Source organism: Halichoeres trimaculatus, unplaced genomic scaffold (assembly GCF_033239565.1).
Source record: "Halichoeres trimaculatus isolate MK-OKI-2021-1 unplaced genomic scaffold, fHalTri1.1 fHalTri1_scaffold_14, whole genome shotgun sequence".
Classification (NCBI taxonomy): domain Eukaryota; kingdom Metazoa; phylum Chordata; class Actinopteri; order Labriformes; family Labridae; genus Halichoeres; species Halichoeres trimaculatus.
Window position 1 is genome coordinate 13702276 of NW_027437192.1, and position 17391 is coordinate 13719666.

Genomic DNA, 17391 nt, shown 5'->3' on the forward strand with positions numbered 1-17391 from the left:
TAACATTAAAGTAGGACTAAAGTGTTGCATCACAATCACAATATGCTTGGCAGAGGTCTGCGCTCTCCGAGTGCTTTTCTAGTAAAGTTTTATTTTTAGGGCGCATGCATGTCCTTGTTTCTTCAACAATTTGGCTTAAAGCCCCTCTCCTCCCTGTGTACACTACTGCTACATCTCTGGCATCAACTTCATCCTCTCTGTGGTCTCCTCTGTAATAAACCTCATAATGTCTGCTGTATGATCAACATCAACATGTATCAGCTCAAGTTCACAGCAAGCGGAAAAAGTTCTTAAAGCCAGACTGGAAACAGGTGATGTGACGATCATAAGCCCCGTTTCCACCAAGCCGTTCACTTCAGTTCACTTTATCACTTAATTTTGTGGCATCTCCATTGACTAATCCCAGGACAGGTCCCCAAATTACCAACCAATACTAGCCCCCTTTTTGGTAGCCTTCTTCTGGGGTTAAGACCAGACTCGCCAACTTTTTAGTGCAGTATTGCCGAGCGATGCAGAAACATCAATGCTGAAGCATGTAGTGCTCACAACTGTGTCTCCCACCACAGGGTAGAGTCAAAACAGGTTTAAACCAGGTTTAACAACAAACAGATTACAAACTTGCATTGGTAATACCACTGAAGGAGGAAAATGATCTCAAAAATCTCCACCTGTAACAAAAACAAACAGGAATATTTCTTCTATCTGTTTGGTCTGTGTTCATGCATACGTCTGCAGGAATACAGTGCACCTTTTTTGTTGTGCTCTTGGTTTTAGTGCACATGGATTTTTTGCAGAGGGCTCGCTGCACATTTTATGTCACTGCATCTGATCTTGATAGGGAGAGACAGTAATTATTCCTGTAATTAAGATAACTTCATTCCATTCTCAGGCTCTCTCCCACTGAGCTCTGCTTTCTCCACCCCTCTCAAATGTGGATCCCATTTGATTCCCTTCCCTCCCAGTCCCTCTGGTAACCAAATCCCTCTGAGAGGCTGAGATACAGTCAGCAGACCTGACCCAGTCCAGTCCTCAGCCCTCTGAATTATAGACGCACCATTCAAGGCTGTGACATGTGAATGGCTGTCGCCATCCTGACAGGACGGGCTTGTCTAAATATGACCCATCACTTTTTCTGCACGGCTCAGATTTGTATGCATGTTTCATCAGGAGTGGCCCCCGAGAAGGAGGTTCGATTTCACTTTTTCTATCAGGAGAACAAAGTGCACGTCAAGGGTGTAATTAAGTCTAATTACAGCGGGAAATGCCAGATAAGTGCTACTGCTGACTTTCATACACAGCATCTTGACAGCCCTTGCTAGGTCTCCCCTGCTCTGCTTTGTTACAATCCTTATTCCTACAATAGCTACAGGTTGTGAAGTAAGGCACAATGAAAAGAGCTCAGGCACGTTTCTGAAAGCATCTGCACACCTCAGCGGGGAAAAAAGGGAGAAGAAAGACAAACCGTTGCCGTGAAGATGAAGAATCTGCAAGGTCATCTTCCAGCAGGGTCCTTATGTGTGCGGGGCCTGTAGATTTATGGTCACCTTCAAAGCTTCACTGTAGCAGGAGTGTCCGTGAGAGAGGGGGTCAAGTCCAGGGGAAATGTATACGGGGTGTGTAGGGGAGACGGTGTGGATGCTTATAGAGCCACATGCTCATGTAGCTCATTTCTTCCAGGAGGTGTGATGTGAACCAGAGAGGACTCAGTGTTCTCTGTCCTGGAACGCAGTCTTTTTAGTATTACTGTGACTGAAAAGTATCAAAGTGTGTCACTGATCCCACTTCGGCTCAAAATGTTCTTTTTTCTTTTTATAATTTCAGGGGAAATCGGTGTCTTTGACTAACTTCTTCAGGATAGCCCGGAACACCATGACCATGTGCTTTAACAAGGAACCAGGGGCTGCTGAGGTGGAGGTAAGCACGTTTACGCCTTGTTTACAAACCAGACTTGTACAATAGCATCTTGTTGCTTGATTGTCTTGAAATGTATGCTGTGATAATTTATTCGAAATATTCAGAGCTGCATTAACTTAAGCCATGAAATAATAAACCTCTTTTGACTTTGCAGCAAGAGTACTGGAGGATTGTGGAGCAGAGAGACAGCCATGTGGCAGTGCATTGTGGGAAGGTGGACACCAGTACACACGGCAGTGGTTTCCCCACAGGAAAATCAGAGCCATTTTCAAAGTATGTCACTCAAAACTAAACACAAAACGAAACTGCTTCACAAATTTGTAAAATGAAAAAAAAAAACATCATTATACAATATTTCCTCCTGTCCTTCTCAGACATGGATGGAACCTCACTGTCCTTCCCAATAACTCTGGATCCATTCTGAGACATCTGGGTGCTGTGCCTGGTAAGAGACAAAAGGGCACACATGTTTTTACCATTTCACAAATTAAAAAAAGAAACATGCCAAACCACTGCTTTATAATTTGCAGCATTAACCTGTGCTCTTGTTTCTTCTTTAACTCCCTGTAGGGGTGACCATTCCCTGGCTAAACATTGGCATGGTCTTTTCTACCTCATGCTGGTCTCGAGACCAAAACCGCCTTCCATATATTGATTATTTACACACTGGTGCTGATTGCATTTGGTGAGTACACACTGGATAAGTCTTTGTTAATAATGTAAACACACACGCAGAAGATGGAGAAAGGTCGTCTGATGTCGTATTGATTGACCCGTCTTTGTGTATCTCCTGCAGGTATTCTGTCCCTGCTGAGGAGAAGGCTAAGCTGGACAAGGTGGTCCATACACTGCTTCAGGCCAATGGCACCCCAGGGCTCGAAATGTTGGAGAAGAACATCATGGTGTGTGTTTTCTGCTTTGCTGTGTGTGCTAAAAGGTAGTGTGTGCAGATGTTGAGCTTCTCTTTCCTTACATCTCCTGCTTCTCCTGCTTCTCCAGATCTCTCCAGAGGTGCTGTGCCGTGAGGGCATCAAGGTTCACCGCACGGTCCAGCGCAGCGGCCAGTTTGTGGTCTGCTACCCCGGTGCCTTTGTCTCTAAAGTGTGCTGCGGCTACAGCGTGTCAGAGACGGTGCACTTTGCCACACCGCACTGGATGAACCTGGGCTACCAGGCCGCAAAGGTTAGCATGTGAATCTGAGCCGGAGCAAAAAGGCAGAGAAAAGTTTTAACAACAAAATAAACCTCCATGTGCTCATACAGAGGAAATCTGCAGTCAGGGATGGAGCTGTGTCTCATAGATTTTTCGTAATGCCTCCCAACACTGTCCCCCTGTGGACGCTGCCTGTTACAGCTCTGATTTATGAAGAGTTGATTGAAAGTGAAATGAAGAAATGAACTCACAAGCCGGAGCTTGATTCTCTAATCAGTTGAGTTGCAGCTCTTAGCCTCCCCGGGGCCTGTATTTAGATTTTCTTTCTCTTTTTTTTTTTTTCTAAATCATGAGCCTGCCTTCAAACTATTGGACCTCATTACAGCTGTAATAGAAGAAAGAAAACGCTCTTTACTGTCATTACGGTGATGGAGAAATGTCAGGAATAGCTTCATGTGAATAGTTTCAGCACAGATTTCTCCCAAGGGTAATCTGACATTCATATAATGCTCCGTGTCATGGTGCCCAGTAGATGCTGAACATTTTATATCTTAGAGAACAAAGATATTAGAAACACTCCTGCCTGCTGCTGAGGGGAAACTGTTACCATTTAAACTTGTTTCTCGACATGAGTGTTTAAGGAGTGATTTCATCTTTCTCTGGATGTGTCTGCAGGACCTGAAGTGTCGCCGCATAGCCAAACCCTTCTCCATGGAGAAGCTACTGTACCAGATCGCCACAGCTGAATCCAAGAGGGACAACGGCCTCCTCCTCACCACCATCTCCGCCCTTCTCAAAGACCTCAGGTAGGAGAGGACGCCACATATTCACACTGATTCAAACTGTTATGAAATCTCTGAAACAGAAAGTCTGATGAGTCACTTTCCCTCGTCCAATAGGAACATAGAGATACGCCAACGGCAGGAACTTTACAAGGCGGGTTTGCTCTCCTCTGCCCGCTACGGCACCCACGACGGCAGCCTGGGGCCTGCAGAGGCACGCAAGAAGCCCCGTGGGAAATGGCTGGCACTGGAGTCCTCTGAGAGACGCTGCCAGATCTGTCAGCATCTCTGCTACCTGTCCATGGTGAGAGCTGGCGCCGGAGTCTGAACATGACGACAGTTGCATTTCTAAAGCCAAATCATGCTTGTTTGGACACAAGCTTCTTACTAACTACCACCTGCTGAACATTTATCTGTATCAACATGTGTTTGGCTCAGTATCTGGGTCCATGTGATGAAACTAGTGATGGTTCCAGAGAACTGGCTCCTCCAATCATCTCTGCCTCTCTGTGTCCATGCAGGTGGTCCAGGAGACTGACAACGTTGTCTTCTGTCTGGAGTGTGCGCTGCGCTACGTGGAGAAGCACAAATCCTGCAGAGGCCTTAAGATGATGTATCGATATGATGAGGTGAGACAGGGCTTTTTGTTTCAGTTGTGTTGCAGTTCTCACTCTGTCCAGAAGAGGGAGACATCAGCTAGGTTTACACAGCTCCATGAAGCAGATCAGTCAGCACAGCGGTGTGTTTGTTGATGACAGGGTTTATTCTTTGTGTGAACAGAAAACTAAATGATGTAATCTAGTAACAAAACCAGAAACGATGTGTTTATTTGTTATTTCATCTTTATTTCTCCTCTCATCCAGGAGCAAATCAACAGTCTGGTGAACCAGGTGTGTGGCCGAGCCATGCTGAAGAACGGAGGCAGCGGCGTTGGTAACGGTGCAGTCGTAGTCAGCGCAGGAGGAGGGGACCCCTGCCTCAACCTCAGCCCCGCCAAAGCTTCCCCAGCAAAGCGAGGCCCCAGAAAGCGCCCCGCCGTGGAGGTGTCCCTGGCACGCCTGTCCTCCAGCCACATCCCCAAGGCTGCCGCCGTCTCCTGAGGGGGCGTGGAGGGGGGACGCCTCGACATCATTGCCCACATCCTGCCTCCACCCTCCATTAGCCCCTCCCTCCCAGAATCTCCTATTTTCATTTTTGACTGTCAAACCCCTGATCATCCCTCCTCCACTCCAAATATTTCAGATTGTTTTTAAGCTTTGAGAAATCCCTCATCTGACCTCAGACCCCTTTGAAAAAGAGTCTCACCTCCCTCCTTAGTATGACAGGCTTGTTTTTAAAAAAGAAACAAAAAAGAAAAGCAAGATGTCTTTTTTGCACTAGTGTGAAAGCAGAATTTGTTTTTATTCTGGATGATTTTAGAATCAGCCCTTCCTCCTTGAAGTCGTCCTTTTCCCACTTTACAAGCATTAACGTTCACAAGAAGACTTGATGAGCCCAGTGATACCCTTTACCTCCACATACATCCTCCTTACACTGAAATGGGTTACATTTGTTACCTTCTTGTTGCATCACTCTCTCCTGGCCTCCGTGACTGAGCCCCACCCCTCCTCATCACGCGTCACTCAGTTGTGAACACGGGACAAATGAAAAGGCGGCCTTTTTGTTTTTTTTTTCCTTCCCCTGTTTTTCTCTCAAATGAAAGTGACATCAAGTAGTTACCCAAAGTTTCTCTCTGTCCTTGCTTTGAGGAAGAGGAGTCCTTTTAAAAAAATGTTTTTATTCTTTCTCGATGCAGCTTCTGCATTTTCTGTTCGATAAAAGGGGGGATCGGCGATGCGAGGTATAAACTTGAAAGAGACGATGTTGGTTTATTGTTGGTTGATTATGTTTTTCCAAGTTCTATTTTGAATTCTAGCTTTGATTTTTGATAGGTATTTTTTGCAAGAAGTCTTCTGTGTATTTTATTTTTATTTTTTGTCATTGTGGATGTTTCTGTTTGTTGGTGGATGTGAGAGGGGGCGGAGCTACAGCTGCTCACCTCACTCTCCTGTTAGTATGGAGGGATCCCTCCTTCGCTAGCGAGTGAAAACCGTGCCTGATACTTAGCGAGGAGATCCATTTTATTGGTGCTGTTGGTTATAATTACTGTATAACACAAAAATTAAAAATCTGGGGGGTTTGCACATGCTAGCAGCTAACAGCTAGCTCATGCACCCCCACCCCACAGGGCAGAAAGGCTGTCGGGCTTTTCTGGTTCTAGATGTGCAATCGTGTTAACATTCCATTCTTCCAGTCCTCTTGTTTCATCTGTACCAGTAAACATTAATTATTATTATTATATATTATTATTATTATTATTATTTTGTGTTTTTTACTTTTGTTGATCTGATGTGTTATCTCAAGTAGAGCCACTAGTCAAAGAGTGTAAAATGTGAAATATCAAATCCAACTTTTTTTTTTTTTTTGGCTTTTGCATCTTTTCCCTTTTTTCAAAAATGTAACGAGTGCTTTTGTTTTAGAGAGAGGAAAAAGTCCAACACAGACAAAACATCACCTCTTTTTTTTTTGTACATAATCCTGTAAATTTCTTTAAATACTTGAGCCTTTTTCTGGGGATAAGGAAGGAAGGAAGGAAGGAATAAAGAGAGACAAAGTTCCAGAGGAGAGATAGAGAGAAAGAGATAGAGAGAGTGTTTGATGAAGAAACAGCCTTACATTTCCCTTTCTTCATCCATGTGAGTGTGACGCTTACAGGGTCGCTCTGGTAGACGTGTATAAAAATTTTAAGTGCTGCTTATATCACAAAGAAAGAAGATATCGAGTAGCCAATGACTGCCCCCCCCCCTTCCCAACCTAGTTTTGTTTGTTTAGCTTTACTTTTTTAAAGAAAAGGGAAAAAAAGAGATGTTCACAAAAAAAGTGGGTTTTTACATTTTCATTACTGAAAATTCAACAAAAAGGTAGTAGCTACTCATGTTGCACTGAGCTTGCCAGTGGTGACTGTCAAGGAAAAATCCTATAATCCAGTTTGTTGGTTGTCGTCCCTCGCAGAAGACTGAACTGTTTTAGGACTATTTAATGAAATACCAAGTCGGGTGTTTTCAACATTTAAAAAAAAGTGGTTGTCAAGTTTTTATGGCCTTACAGTATATTTTATTCTGATGGGATTGTTTTTGTTTGTTTTCCACTTCTTTTTTTCTTGTCGTTTTTCTTCCATTTTTCTACAGTATAAACTACTTGCTCACAGTGGGGTCTCTGGTGACTTTATTTATTAGTGCCGTATCTCGGCCTTTCCCTCCACTCGGAAAGAGAGTCTCATGTTGGTTATATTGACAGTTTTTTACTTTTGCAGTTTGTACCTAAGGTTTAATAAAAACTTACCGACAATTCACTGTCACTTCTTTCCAACCTGTTTGTGTCTCTTTGTGTGTGAACCTTCAGAGTGACTGGAAGAGGGCAAAGGTCTTACACCTTTCGTGAGTCAAGTTTCACAACATCTGTAAATGAAAATCTCAAATCTTAAGAAGCACATTTCTCTTTGTGTCTCGCTCAACTTCATCAAAGCTAGATTTTCTTTTTTTCCAAGATGTTACACTGCAAAAATGTCTTTAAATGGTAAACATTACCTGTTAGTTATTTTTGCTCAATACAATGGCTTTAGGCCTAGTTTTTGAATTGTTGGGTTGTTAAAATATATTTTTTGTGGACTTGTCAGTCTACTTTGAATACACTTTGTAAAATTTGAGTTTTTGCAATGCAGCTGGGGGTATATATGTACAGTGACCAGAAGGTGTAAGAAGGTTTTCAAAAGCAACAACATCAGTGCAAAACGCAAATGCAAAAGTGTTAACGCAACGGAACTTTAAAAAGGTTAGTTATCCCAACGGACACAGAAGCGTTGTGAAAGTAAGTAAATGATTGTTTTCTTTTTTTAACTTCAGCTATGATACATATATCTTTGTGGGGTGTCAACTTGTGATATCCTTCATTGTACTTATATTTCTTTATTTACCGGTAATCTGTCATCTTGAATTTAGTTTTATGAATCAGCCACATCATAGCGTTAGCATATCTACATTTATCATAGCTGAAGTTAAAAAAGAAAACAATTACTCACTGAACTCACCACCACCAAGTGGTCCAGTTCAGTTGTCTCTGTACAACATGTATTTTGTGGTGTTTTCAATTAGGGCTGGGACAATATGCTTTTTTCGTGATTCATTTCTATCACGATTTTTTAAAGGAGCCGATTGGATTTTAATTGGGATTCTTTGATGTTTACGATTTTTGGTTTCCTTTTTTAACACAACACCATGTGAAAAAGTTAACTAATGATGAGAGAGTCTACAGACTATATCAGGAGCCATATTTTCCCATTAAAGGCACATCATATGCATTTTTCTAATGCAGTTTGTCAACAAAGACTGAAATGAAGAATTTGACCTTAGAAAAATGAAAATGATTTTTTTTTTTCCCCTTGTCTGCATTATCTTTACAGCTGAGCACTGTGTACGGTGCCAGCGTTGGAAAGATTAATGCATTTTTTTTCTTGCAGTGAGAGATATGTGAATATGATTCACTGCTGTAGTGACCATCACCAGCCCTCCCTGTAGGCTACTCCATCAAATCAAACTTTATTTAACCCATGACGAGAGCTGAAGGGGAGGGCCGTGCCACACCACAGTGTGAAAGAAGGGGAAACAGTGATAGACAGGACAAGAAAACTGGGAGAAGGACAAACAGGAATTGTAGTTAGTTTAAGATAGTAGTCCAAGTGCTGTGCTGATCTAAGTTCATACAGGAAGTAAAGGCTGTAAGAAACCAGGGACACCAGAGATGTGGGGTCTTGATACAAGGGGGAGGACCCCATGTTCTGATGGGACCAATTGTTTCTTTACATTTAGTCTCAACAGGAGCTTGAGACTGTCTCAAGCTCCTGAGAATCCCAATTTTATCGCCAAACAAAAAATCCTGATATATCCTATGACGATTTTTTCACCCACCCCTAATATCTATGTTTAAAGGATGAGAAATTATAAAACTTCCTTAAAGTAATCAGACAAGTTATTCATCGTGTTGTCCAGGTTTATAATTCTTTAGAACTTTGATAGGGTTCAAATCCTCCAGTCATCTTACTGTATCCATGTTAATTGAAAGACTTCAGTTAAATGAGGAAAATAAACAGATTTTTGATTCCCCTCTTTCCAACATGACGGAGTGTTTGGATGGTAAAATGATGAAAAACAGCTGAACTGTATCATTATCTGAATCTGAGTTCAGTAGATTTAACACAGAGCTGATAAGTCTTCATTCACTACACAGCGTCCATGCTAACTGTGGGAGAGCCCTGCGGTTCTCTCTAACCTTGATTAAAGTGCACTGAAAGACTGTCACGCATCGATAGCGCTTATTTACTCTTCACAATGAATAGACACATCCACTCTCAGCCTTCAAACGCCTTTACTCTCAGTGAAACACTTGTATTGCTTTTCCTTATTTTTCCAGTTAAAAAACATTTAACTGTAATAATGAATATATACATGGTATAATATTCTCCCCCCAGAGAAAATCCCTGTGTTTAAATCTCCATGCATTCACTCACCATTCATGTCAGCTTCCCATCAGTTAAGAGCTCAGAGTGAGCGTACAGGGACTGTTAACATGCTTCAACCCCAAACTCTGCCCACATTTCAGAGCAGGATCACAACTTGTTCCTCAAGTCTCTGGAGATGAAATTAAAACAAGCAGGGGGAGAAACATTTATTACCAACAAGTCAGAAACTGTAGGCGAGGGGAGAAAGAAAGGAAAGAGTAACTCTGTCACATCGCACAAACGTCAACATTTCTGTACAAAAGAGTGTGGATACGGTTAAACCTCCTGGGTGTCGTCGTCGTCCAGTGCATAGCACACAGTCCTTACAGGGATTTGGTCCTCGCTCAAAAGGAGAAGTTCACCCAATTATTATTGGTCAAAGGGATGGCAATGGGTAACTCTCCTGTGTGTGTGTTTAATGTGTGTGTTTCTGTGTGTGAATCAGTGCCGTCTTTGTGAGGCTGATGCAGGAGAAAATGTTCAAATTTGTGCATACACACCTTTAAAAAAACAAACACTCCAGAGGTTTTCACCACCGTCCAACAGCAGGATTGAGACTTTCTATGTGTCAGCGTCGTGGCCCAAGGAGGTTGTAGTGTAATTTAGGGCGGTGTTAAATCCAGGCTATTGGAAATAAAGTGATGAAACATGGTTTAAAGAGGAAGAGATGGGTGTTGAATCATGATCAACAGACTTCCTCAGCATTCTTTCATCTGTTAGGGCTGTTTATTGCTAATTTCACGTCAAAAACACCAGAAAAACAACATGACATGTTTTGTCTGTGCCACTTCACTTCCAGAGGCAGTTATTGCCAACAGCTTTACCCAGTCAGAGATTGTCTTAAATCTGGATTTTCACCATGATGGTGGAACCTCTCAAAGCGAAAGTTGGTGTAATTTTTACTCCTCATGTTCTCACAGGTCACATTCTTCAGGTCTCCTCCTGTCTGTCTACCTACACAGTCTCTATTCAATCAACTGTGCTTTGTGGAATTATCTGGAGCGTGACTCTCAGGTACTGTCTTCCTGTTGCACTTAAACAACTCCTCAGCTCATTGAACACAGTTTTCTGCTCTCACAGCTACACACACAGGGTACAGACGTGGACCAATGAAGAGCCAGAGCTTTTTTTTCCAGTGGATCTGGAGGTCATCTAATTGAAACAGGACGCTGTAACTGCCTCCCTGCTACATGAAATAACACACACTCACACCAACAAGTAGCCTGTGTATAATTTTTGAGTATGCACGTTTCAGTGTTTTCATCCTCATCAACCTCTCAAAGATCTCCAAATACCTGAACTCAACTTGCCACAAAACCCACAGCCAGGTGACTGCCACTTTTTTATCTCATGTTCTTTAAAGCCAAGGGCCAGAAAGCATTGTCTTATGGGTAGTTTTGTTTAAAAACTGCAGAACGTGTGCATGTAGCTCATTAAACCAGGGGTGGCCAACCTGTGGCTCGTGAGCCGCATGTGGCTCTTTGTCTTTAGGTGTGGCTGTTCGATCCATTCATAGAAAAAATACATATAGTTATGAGTAGTGATGTGTGGATCAATCTATACTATATATATGGATGCCAATGTTGGGATCAGTTAGGATTGATACTTAAGTTTCAGTTTCTCTTCTCTAGTACGAATTTAAACACACAAACACAGTAAATCTCACTTTGAAAATTGGAAATGTATTGATTTTAATTTTATGTCATTTCGTTTATGTGTGAGAGGAAGTGCAATTGTGAGACCACGTATGTGATGTGGCTCTTTGTAGTACCACAGTAATTTTTGTGGCTCTTGGTCTCTGACTGGTTGGCCACCCCTGCATTAAACAGTCATTCTCTGGGATTAAAGTAAGTTAAGTAACTGAAAATGTATTTAGGTGTCTCTGCAGGTTATTTGTGGGATGCTTTGTGCAAACAGTTTAGAATGTGCAAAAAATAAATAGAGCTAAATCATTAAAAGTAAATCACAATCATTTAAAAAAAACTGAAAAAAATAAATTCACTTGACTAGTCCAGATTTTTATGTTTTAAATAAATTATTCTGGTGAGCATCATAGGCAGACTAATTTTTTTTTTTTTTAATTTGAAGTCACCGATAATATTTAAATGTCCATTTTTATTCTTTAAAGAGGGGTGTTTTTTTTCTGGGGGCATCTGTTTCCTTTTGTTCCCCTTGTAATGTAGATGTAATTGTTTTTAAAAACTCATCTCTTTTTCTGAAACTGTTGTTTTAGAACGCCTTTGTTGAAGCCTCTGTCTGGAATTCTGCTGTGTCTTTAAGGCTCCCCGCTTCACAAACCAACTCCCCTCTGATTGGTCAGCTCTCTGGAGGCCTGCTGCAGGCAGCTCAATGGGAAAATTTATTGTTTAAAGCCCATCCCTTAAATACGTCATGAACCAATTAGGAAAACCATATGTAATGACCTCATCATTTCAGCAAGTCTCATGAAGATCTCGTGCTGTTTCCAAAACGGACCATTTGAGCAGTTTACAGATCAATTCAGGGATTTTTTTTACAATGCATGAATATGTAGCAGTTTTAAAAATCTGCACACTTGTATGAAGAATCACGAATATCCATTTTTAGAATTTGGGAACTCTTAGTACCCTCGCTTTAAGAACTACAAAATATTTATGGAAAGGAAGTAAAAGCTAATTCACAGGATTCAATTAGACCTAAAGAGTCACATCTGTGGGCTTTAAGGCAAGTTCATGTGGCAGTTAGTGCAACCTTAGAGCAGTCTCCTTCAGATGTTTTCAAAGAAAGCCAGGGTCACAATTTGATTTTGCAGCTGTGTGTGTGTTGTTGGTGTGTTGTTTGTGCGTTGTTGGTGTGTGTATTTGTGTGTAAATCCAGTCCTTGTCTCCTCAAACCTTTGGCCTGCTCTCCTCACAGTCTTTGCTGCTCTGCTCATCTTGCTCCGCTTTGTCCACCAGCGCTGTATCAGGGTGCACCTCTTCATCATCCAGCGTCACAACCACGGGGGGCCTTCTCCTCCGCCCTGCAACACCTCCTCCTCCTCCTCCTCCCCCCTGTTCGGGCTCCTCCTCCTCTTCGTCGTCATCCTCCTCTCCAGCCTCTGTGTCCTGGCTGGCTGAGTCGGTGCAGGTGGAGGAGAGGGAGGAGAGCTTGTGGCGGAGCTCGGCCTGGGTCGGGACCTGGAGACTGATCTCGGTGGTGAAGGACTCCACATCTGGACCTGGAACAGAGAGTTCTGCTGTTTATCTTTGAAAGTCAGGCCCATCGAGATTTGCAACCTTGTTTTGTAAATGTTGATGGCTACAGTCCCTGACAGAAAATATAAACTAAGAGGAGCAGCTGAAGTGGTTCTTTTGGCCTCCAAATAAAAAGCCTCATGTCTGTCAGTCAAATCAGCCGTTACGTAAACAAATGCATAACTTTAAGTCTTGAAATGTACCCTATACAGTTTCTTTTTTTAGCATGCTTGAAGCTCGGTGCTCAGACTCCTACAGATATATAAAATATAGCTAAATCATGGGCATGGTTTTATTCTTGGTGAGGACAAGCTGTCAGTTGGCTGCTGGAGGTTGTTTCCTGTCACAAGAGTTTTCCAAGCAGATGTGGACAGATGGTGTTGATGCATCGTGCCTAAACACTGGTCCTGTCAATCTCTTGAGTCACAGATTTTTGCGTGGGAAATTATTTCATATGATGCAGAAAAAAAGTTGTTCTACTCAGCAGTCAAATGTTTGAAGTTAGATGACTTCATTCTATCTTTAAGGTGTGAATTAGTGTTTTTATGTTGACTTACCTGCGACAGGCGAGGCAGCGCTGTTGTCCTCTCCCCCAGAGTGCAAAAACACATCCAGGGCTTCGTGGTCAGACATGTCCATCAGATCCATCTGCTCCAGCATGTCCACATTCACCTCCATGGATGACATGCTTCCTATTGGCTCTGGACATGAAATGGGACAGCAGGATATTAACCTCAGAACATGAGGGGAGCATGAAGAGGGAAGCAGCAAGGGGCTGAGTCCAGGAGGAGAGACGCTTTAAGCAGAAGCAACTAGAGCACAGAGAGGCTGGATGATGCATTGAAATGGGTTAGCTGACAGTTTGTTTACCTTATGATAAAGCACAACCATCGATAATGGATTTGCAGGTGTGGCAGTATGTAGAAGCTCTGCATGGAGGCAACAAGCAGCACCAACAACACCCTGAAAGGATGATTTCTAACACTGCCATACCCATGTGTACACTGAGAGACTGAACAGTCCCTGTGATCCTTCCTCGTCCTCACAGAGGCATCAAAAAACCTCTCTTAGACAGCCAGATCTTCTTCAAAACCCCCCCTGTTCACCTCTGCACAAAAACTCTTCAACCAATACAAAGACATCAAGAAACTGACCTTATTTGACTAATTTTACCTCTAAGGTTTATCTGAACCACAGCTAAAGGTTTCTACACATTTTTGCTCTGAGTGAAGACTGGGAACATTGTTTACCTGCAATTATTAAATCAGTCAATCAACAATATGTTTCAGAGTATATGATGAAGCAAGAATTGTTTCAAGACATACCGGAAACATGAAGATTTCCTTTAGAGAGCATATATCTGTGTCTTAGAAGCAAAAAGTTCAACTAAATAAGGGACTTAATTACTTAAACGTGTTGATATTACTGGGATTAACCCTGCAAAATGAATAATACTAAACCGTTTTTTACATGAATGCAGTTAATCTATGTTAAGAAACAACTAAATAAAAAAAATAAAGAGGGCAGGCAACTCATCTTGGATGCATTATTTGTTTTTCAAACTTCTATTCCAATACCAACGGCTAGAATAATAATTATCTTAAAATGTCAAAAGGCTGCACTCATCCAATCAGGTCATTCAGATAAAATGAAATAAGTTAAATAAATTGGATGAATCTGATTGTACTGTATTAGAATGGATGGACTTGGACATTTTTACTGGTAATTAGTTAAAATCTAGTTCAAACCTGCTTGTTGTTTTTTTCCCCTGTTCACTATTACAACAAACCCAGCACCAGTTTGCAGATGCACCGGTTCAGGACATTAAAAAACTGAGCACCAGTGAGAATCAACAACACAATATGTAAACAGATGAAGTACTGAACTTCAAACTCAACTTGAATTAATTTCATATATAAAATCATAGTCTTTGTAGAATTTGAATAACAGGGTGGATGATAATGAATTACATTAACCCTTTACTTGAAAAAAAAAAAAGTGCAAACACTGAATGTTGAAACTGAAAGATGTGATCGCTAAATGCCAATAAATGCTCATTTTAAATTTGATGCCAGCAACACATTGAGCTAAACTAAAACAAGACCAGAAGCAAAATTTACCAACACATTAGGTAAATTAGCAAAATGTTAGCTACACGACTGGAAATCAGAAGGGTATGCTGTAGAGACTCAGTGATTGACAGTGTGAGCAAATATTGCACTTCAGGTTAATGTCCCTCAGCCCAAAATTTCCGAAATTTTAAGGAATTCTGGAATTTCATCACAAAAAAAAAAAAAGAAAAAAAAAAGAAAAATCTTGAGGGGTCAAGGCTTGAATCTAATACTGGATGGCCATTGATCTTGGGTCCCAGGCAGCAGCACAGAACTGACTCTGTAGTGGAAATCACTGCATGGGCTTATAATAACTTTCAAATCCATTGTCTATAAATACAGTTTGTTGTTGCATTAACAGTCACAGCTAAATACTGTAACATACTAACTGTACTGAGAGGAAATAAGAAAGACGTATGATTCAGCAACAAGATTACCTGGGTGAAATGAAAAACTGTTCTGCAGTCAGATGGAAAAAAAATTGACATTCTTTCTGGAAATCAAGTCTCATCATCTTTAGAGGAAATTAAAACAAACAAAAATTCCTGAAATTACACATCAGCAGAGTCCCTGACAATGGCTCTCCAGGTGAGCCCTTGAATATTCCAGCAACACAATGCCAAACCATGTCCTGCACACAGTAAAACAGCATGGCTCCTATGTAGAAGAGTGCAGAAGCTAAACCTACGGTAAGCCTGCTTAAGGTCTTGACTTGTCGCCCAATGAAAACATTTGGTGTATCATGAAACAATAAAAAAAGGGCAAAAGAGACCCCAAAGTGATGAGCAAAATCCTAAGAATGGAAAACATTTTCTTTTAAAAAACTCCAGAAACTGGTCTCAGTTCAAAAATGTTCACAAATTGTTCTCACAGGTAAGGCATGTTGTAAAAATCAAAAAAAAGCCCCTGTCCTAATGTTTTTTAAACATGTTACTGGCATCAGTTTTAAAATGAGCTTATATAATTCAACAAAGTCAGTCAGTTCCAGCTCTCAGTAAGTTTTCTTTGCACCATTTTAATTTAAGATTTGCAAACCATCAAATTCTGTTTAACATTTTGCACAGTGTCCCAACTTTTGTGGTGAAGTGGTTTCCAAACTGTCCACAATTATTTTCTGATTTAAGTATAAGATTGTAAACCTGTAGAAATATATGATCAGTCTCTCATGTTGCCTGTTTCTGAACAGGTGCTTGTGGTTAGTCTCACTTTAAATCCCCTCCAGCAACAAGCTAGTTTGGTTCCTGCTACAGTCCTGGATTCATCACCTTGCAAGGGTGCAAACCACCATGTTCACAAGCATGATGCGCTGCATGCGTCACAAACAGCCAGTCATCGCACTGCAGGGATGGAGGAGGAGTGGGCAGGGTAAAGTTGCGAGCACAAGAGGAAGAAGGGACATGATTGGTCGGCGCACAGCAGTAAGAGAAGATGCCATTGGCTACCGTACCTCAAGGAAATGAGGAGAGCAGAGGAGGGCAGCACAGGGAAGGAGAGCAGAAGAGTAAAGAAAGAAAGAAAGAAGGGGGATGTTATTTCCCATGGAGACTCCCCCAAAAGTCTTCCAATATTTAAGAAAGCAACAGACACGAAACATGGCACAAATGGAAACATGTGAGCGTCAGATCAGATCACTCATCTCTGGCAATTCATCTGGATGTCTGAACATACGCTGTACTCATAGTTAACTCCACTGTAATGTATTCACATACAGGCATGGATGAATTGAACACATTCGCACACACGTGATGTCAATACTTGTTTTTACACATAAACAAAACCAGCCCAGATGTTTTACACCAGTCCAGTGATATATACTTGTATTTCTCTCTTTTCCCCTGTAGAGACAGCAGTGTTGGCTCGTGTGACGCATCTGAGAGAAACTGAGGTCTAATGCTCACTAATGAATGCTCAGTGTGCTGCCTCCTCTCATGTGCATTCACATATCTCGCCTGTCAGCTCCACGATTACCACCACATAGCAAGTTGTTCAGGCTCATAAAACGTGGCATGGAGGATGTTGATTCAGTATTCAGGCTCAAATGGAGCGGTGTCTCCAACACATGAAGCAAAATAAACAAATATACATACAGACACACATTTGCATATATACACACACATAAAAATTCACTTAATAAACCAGAAGCACAGCTGTGTTGTGAGAGTTTTGCTCAAGAAAGCACTGCACTGAGAACATCATTTCCATGTCACTGACTTTTACATGTTCTTCTTTTAGCCCTTCTGTGACCTTGCCTAAAAGGTTCCCCTGCTGGGAGAGACTGTGGTGAGATTATGGAGAGTATCCAAGTGTGTGTACTTCTGTGTGTTTGTGTGTGTGTGTTTAAGAAGACCCTTGAGACTGGCTTTTGATGGCTCAGTGGGCGAGGGCATCCACAGTGCTTTCTGTCTTCACTTGGCTATCTTCTTTGAGTTAATTTCCAGTTTCTCTCTCCACTTGTTCCCAGAGTCTCCAGCTGAATATTTGCTCAGCATTTGCGCCACCCTGCTGTAGGGATTTGTGCCTTTATGAGAAATAATTTACTATATTAACACAGCTGTCATTTACTCTGAATGTCACACTCAAGGTGGGAACTGAGATGCTTTTATAATGCTGTACTGCTTTGTTAC

The 17391-nt window shown here is 41.6% G+C and overlaps 2 protein-coding genes across 3 annotated transcripts in view; one reads left to right on the plus strand and one right to left on the minus strand.

Annotated features, from left to right (window-relative positions):
- Positions 1-7247, plus strand: part of jarid2b (jumonji and AT-rich interaction domain containing 2b) — a 117788-nt gene extending 110541 nt beyond the window's left edge. The window contains exons 9-18 of the mRNA XM_074687641.1: positions 1822-1914; positions 2069-2187; positions 2289-2359; positions 2485-2599; positions 2711-2816; positions 2914-3096; positions 3742-3872; positions 3966-4152; positions 4370-4477; positions 4712-7247. Coding sequence (XP_074543742.1) covers positions 1822-1914; positions 2069-2187; positions 2289-2359; positions 2485-2599; positions 2711-2816; positions 2914-3096; positions 3742-3872; positions 3966-4152; positions 4370-4477; positions 4712-4948 — 1350 coding nt within the window. The 3' untranslated portion in view covers positions 4949-7247. The remainder of the gene's footprint in view (positions 1-1821; positions 1915-2068; positions 2188-2288; positions 2360-2484; positions 2600-2710; positions 2817-2913; positions 3097-3741; positions 3873-3965; positions 4153-4369; positions 4478-4711) is intronic.
- Positions 7248-8902: 1655 nt separating this feature from the next.
- The window catches only part of dtnbp1b (dystrobrevin binding protein 1b), a 48388-nt gene continuing 39899 nt past the window's right edge, over positions 8903-17391 (minus strand). The window contains exons 3-4 of one of the 2 annotated variants that reach the window (XM_074687642.1): positions 13214-13357; positions 8903-12640 (exon numbers count right to left, since the gene is read on the minus strand). In XM_074687642.1, coding sequence (XP_074543743.1) covers positions 12309-12640; positions 13214-13357 — 476 coding nt within the window. In that variant the 3' untranslated portion in view covers positions 8903-12308. The remainder of the gene's footprint in view (positions 12641-13213; positions 13358-17391) is intronic. The other variant, XM_074687643.1, reaches the window with a different exon arrangement.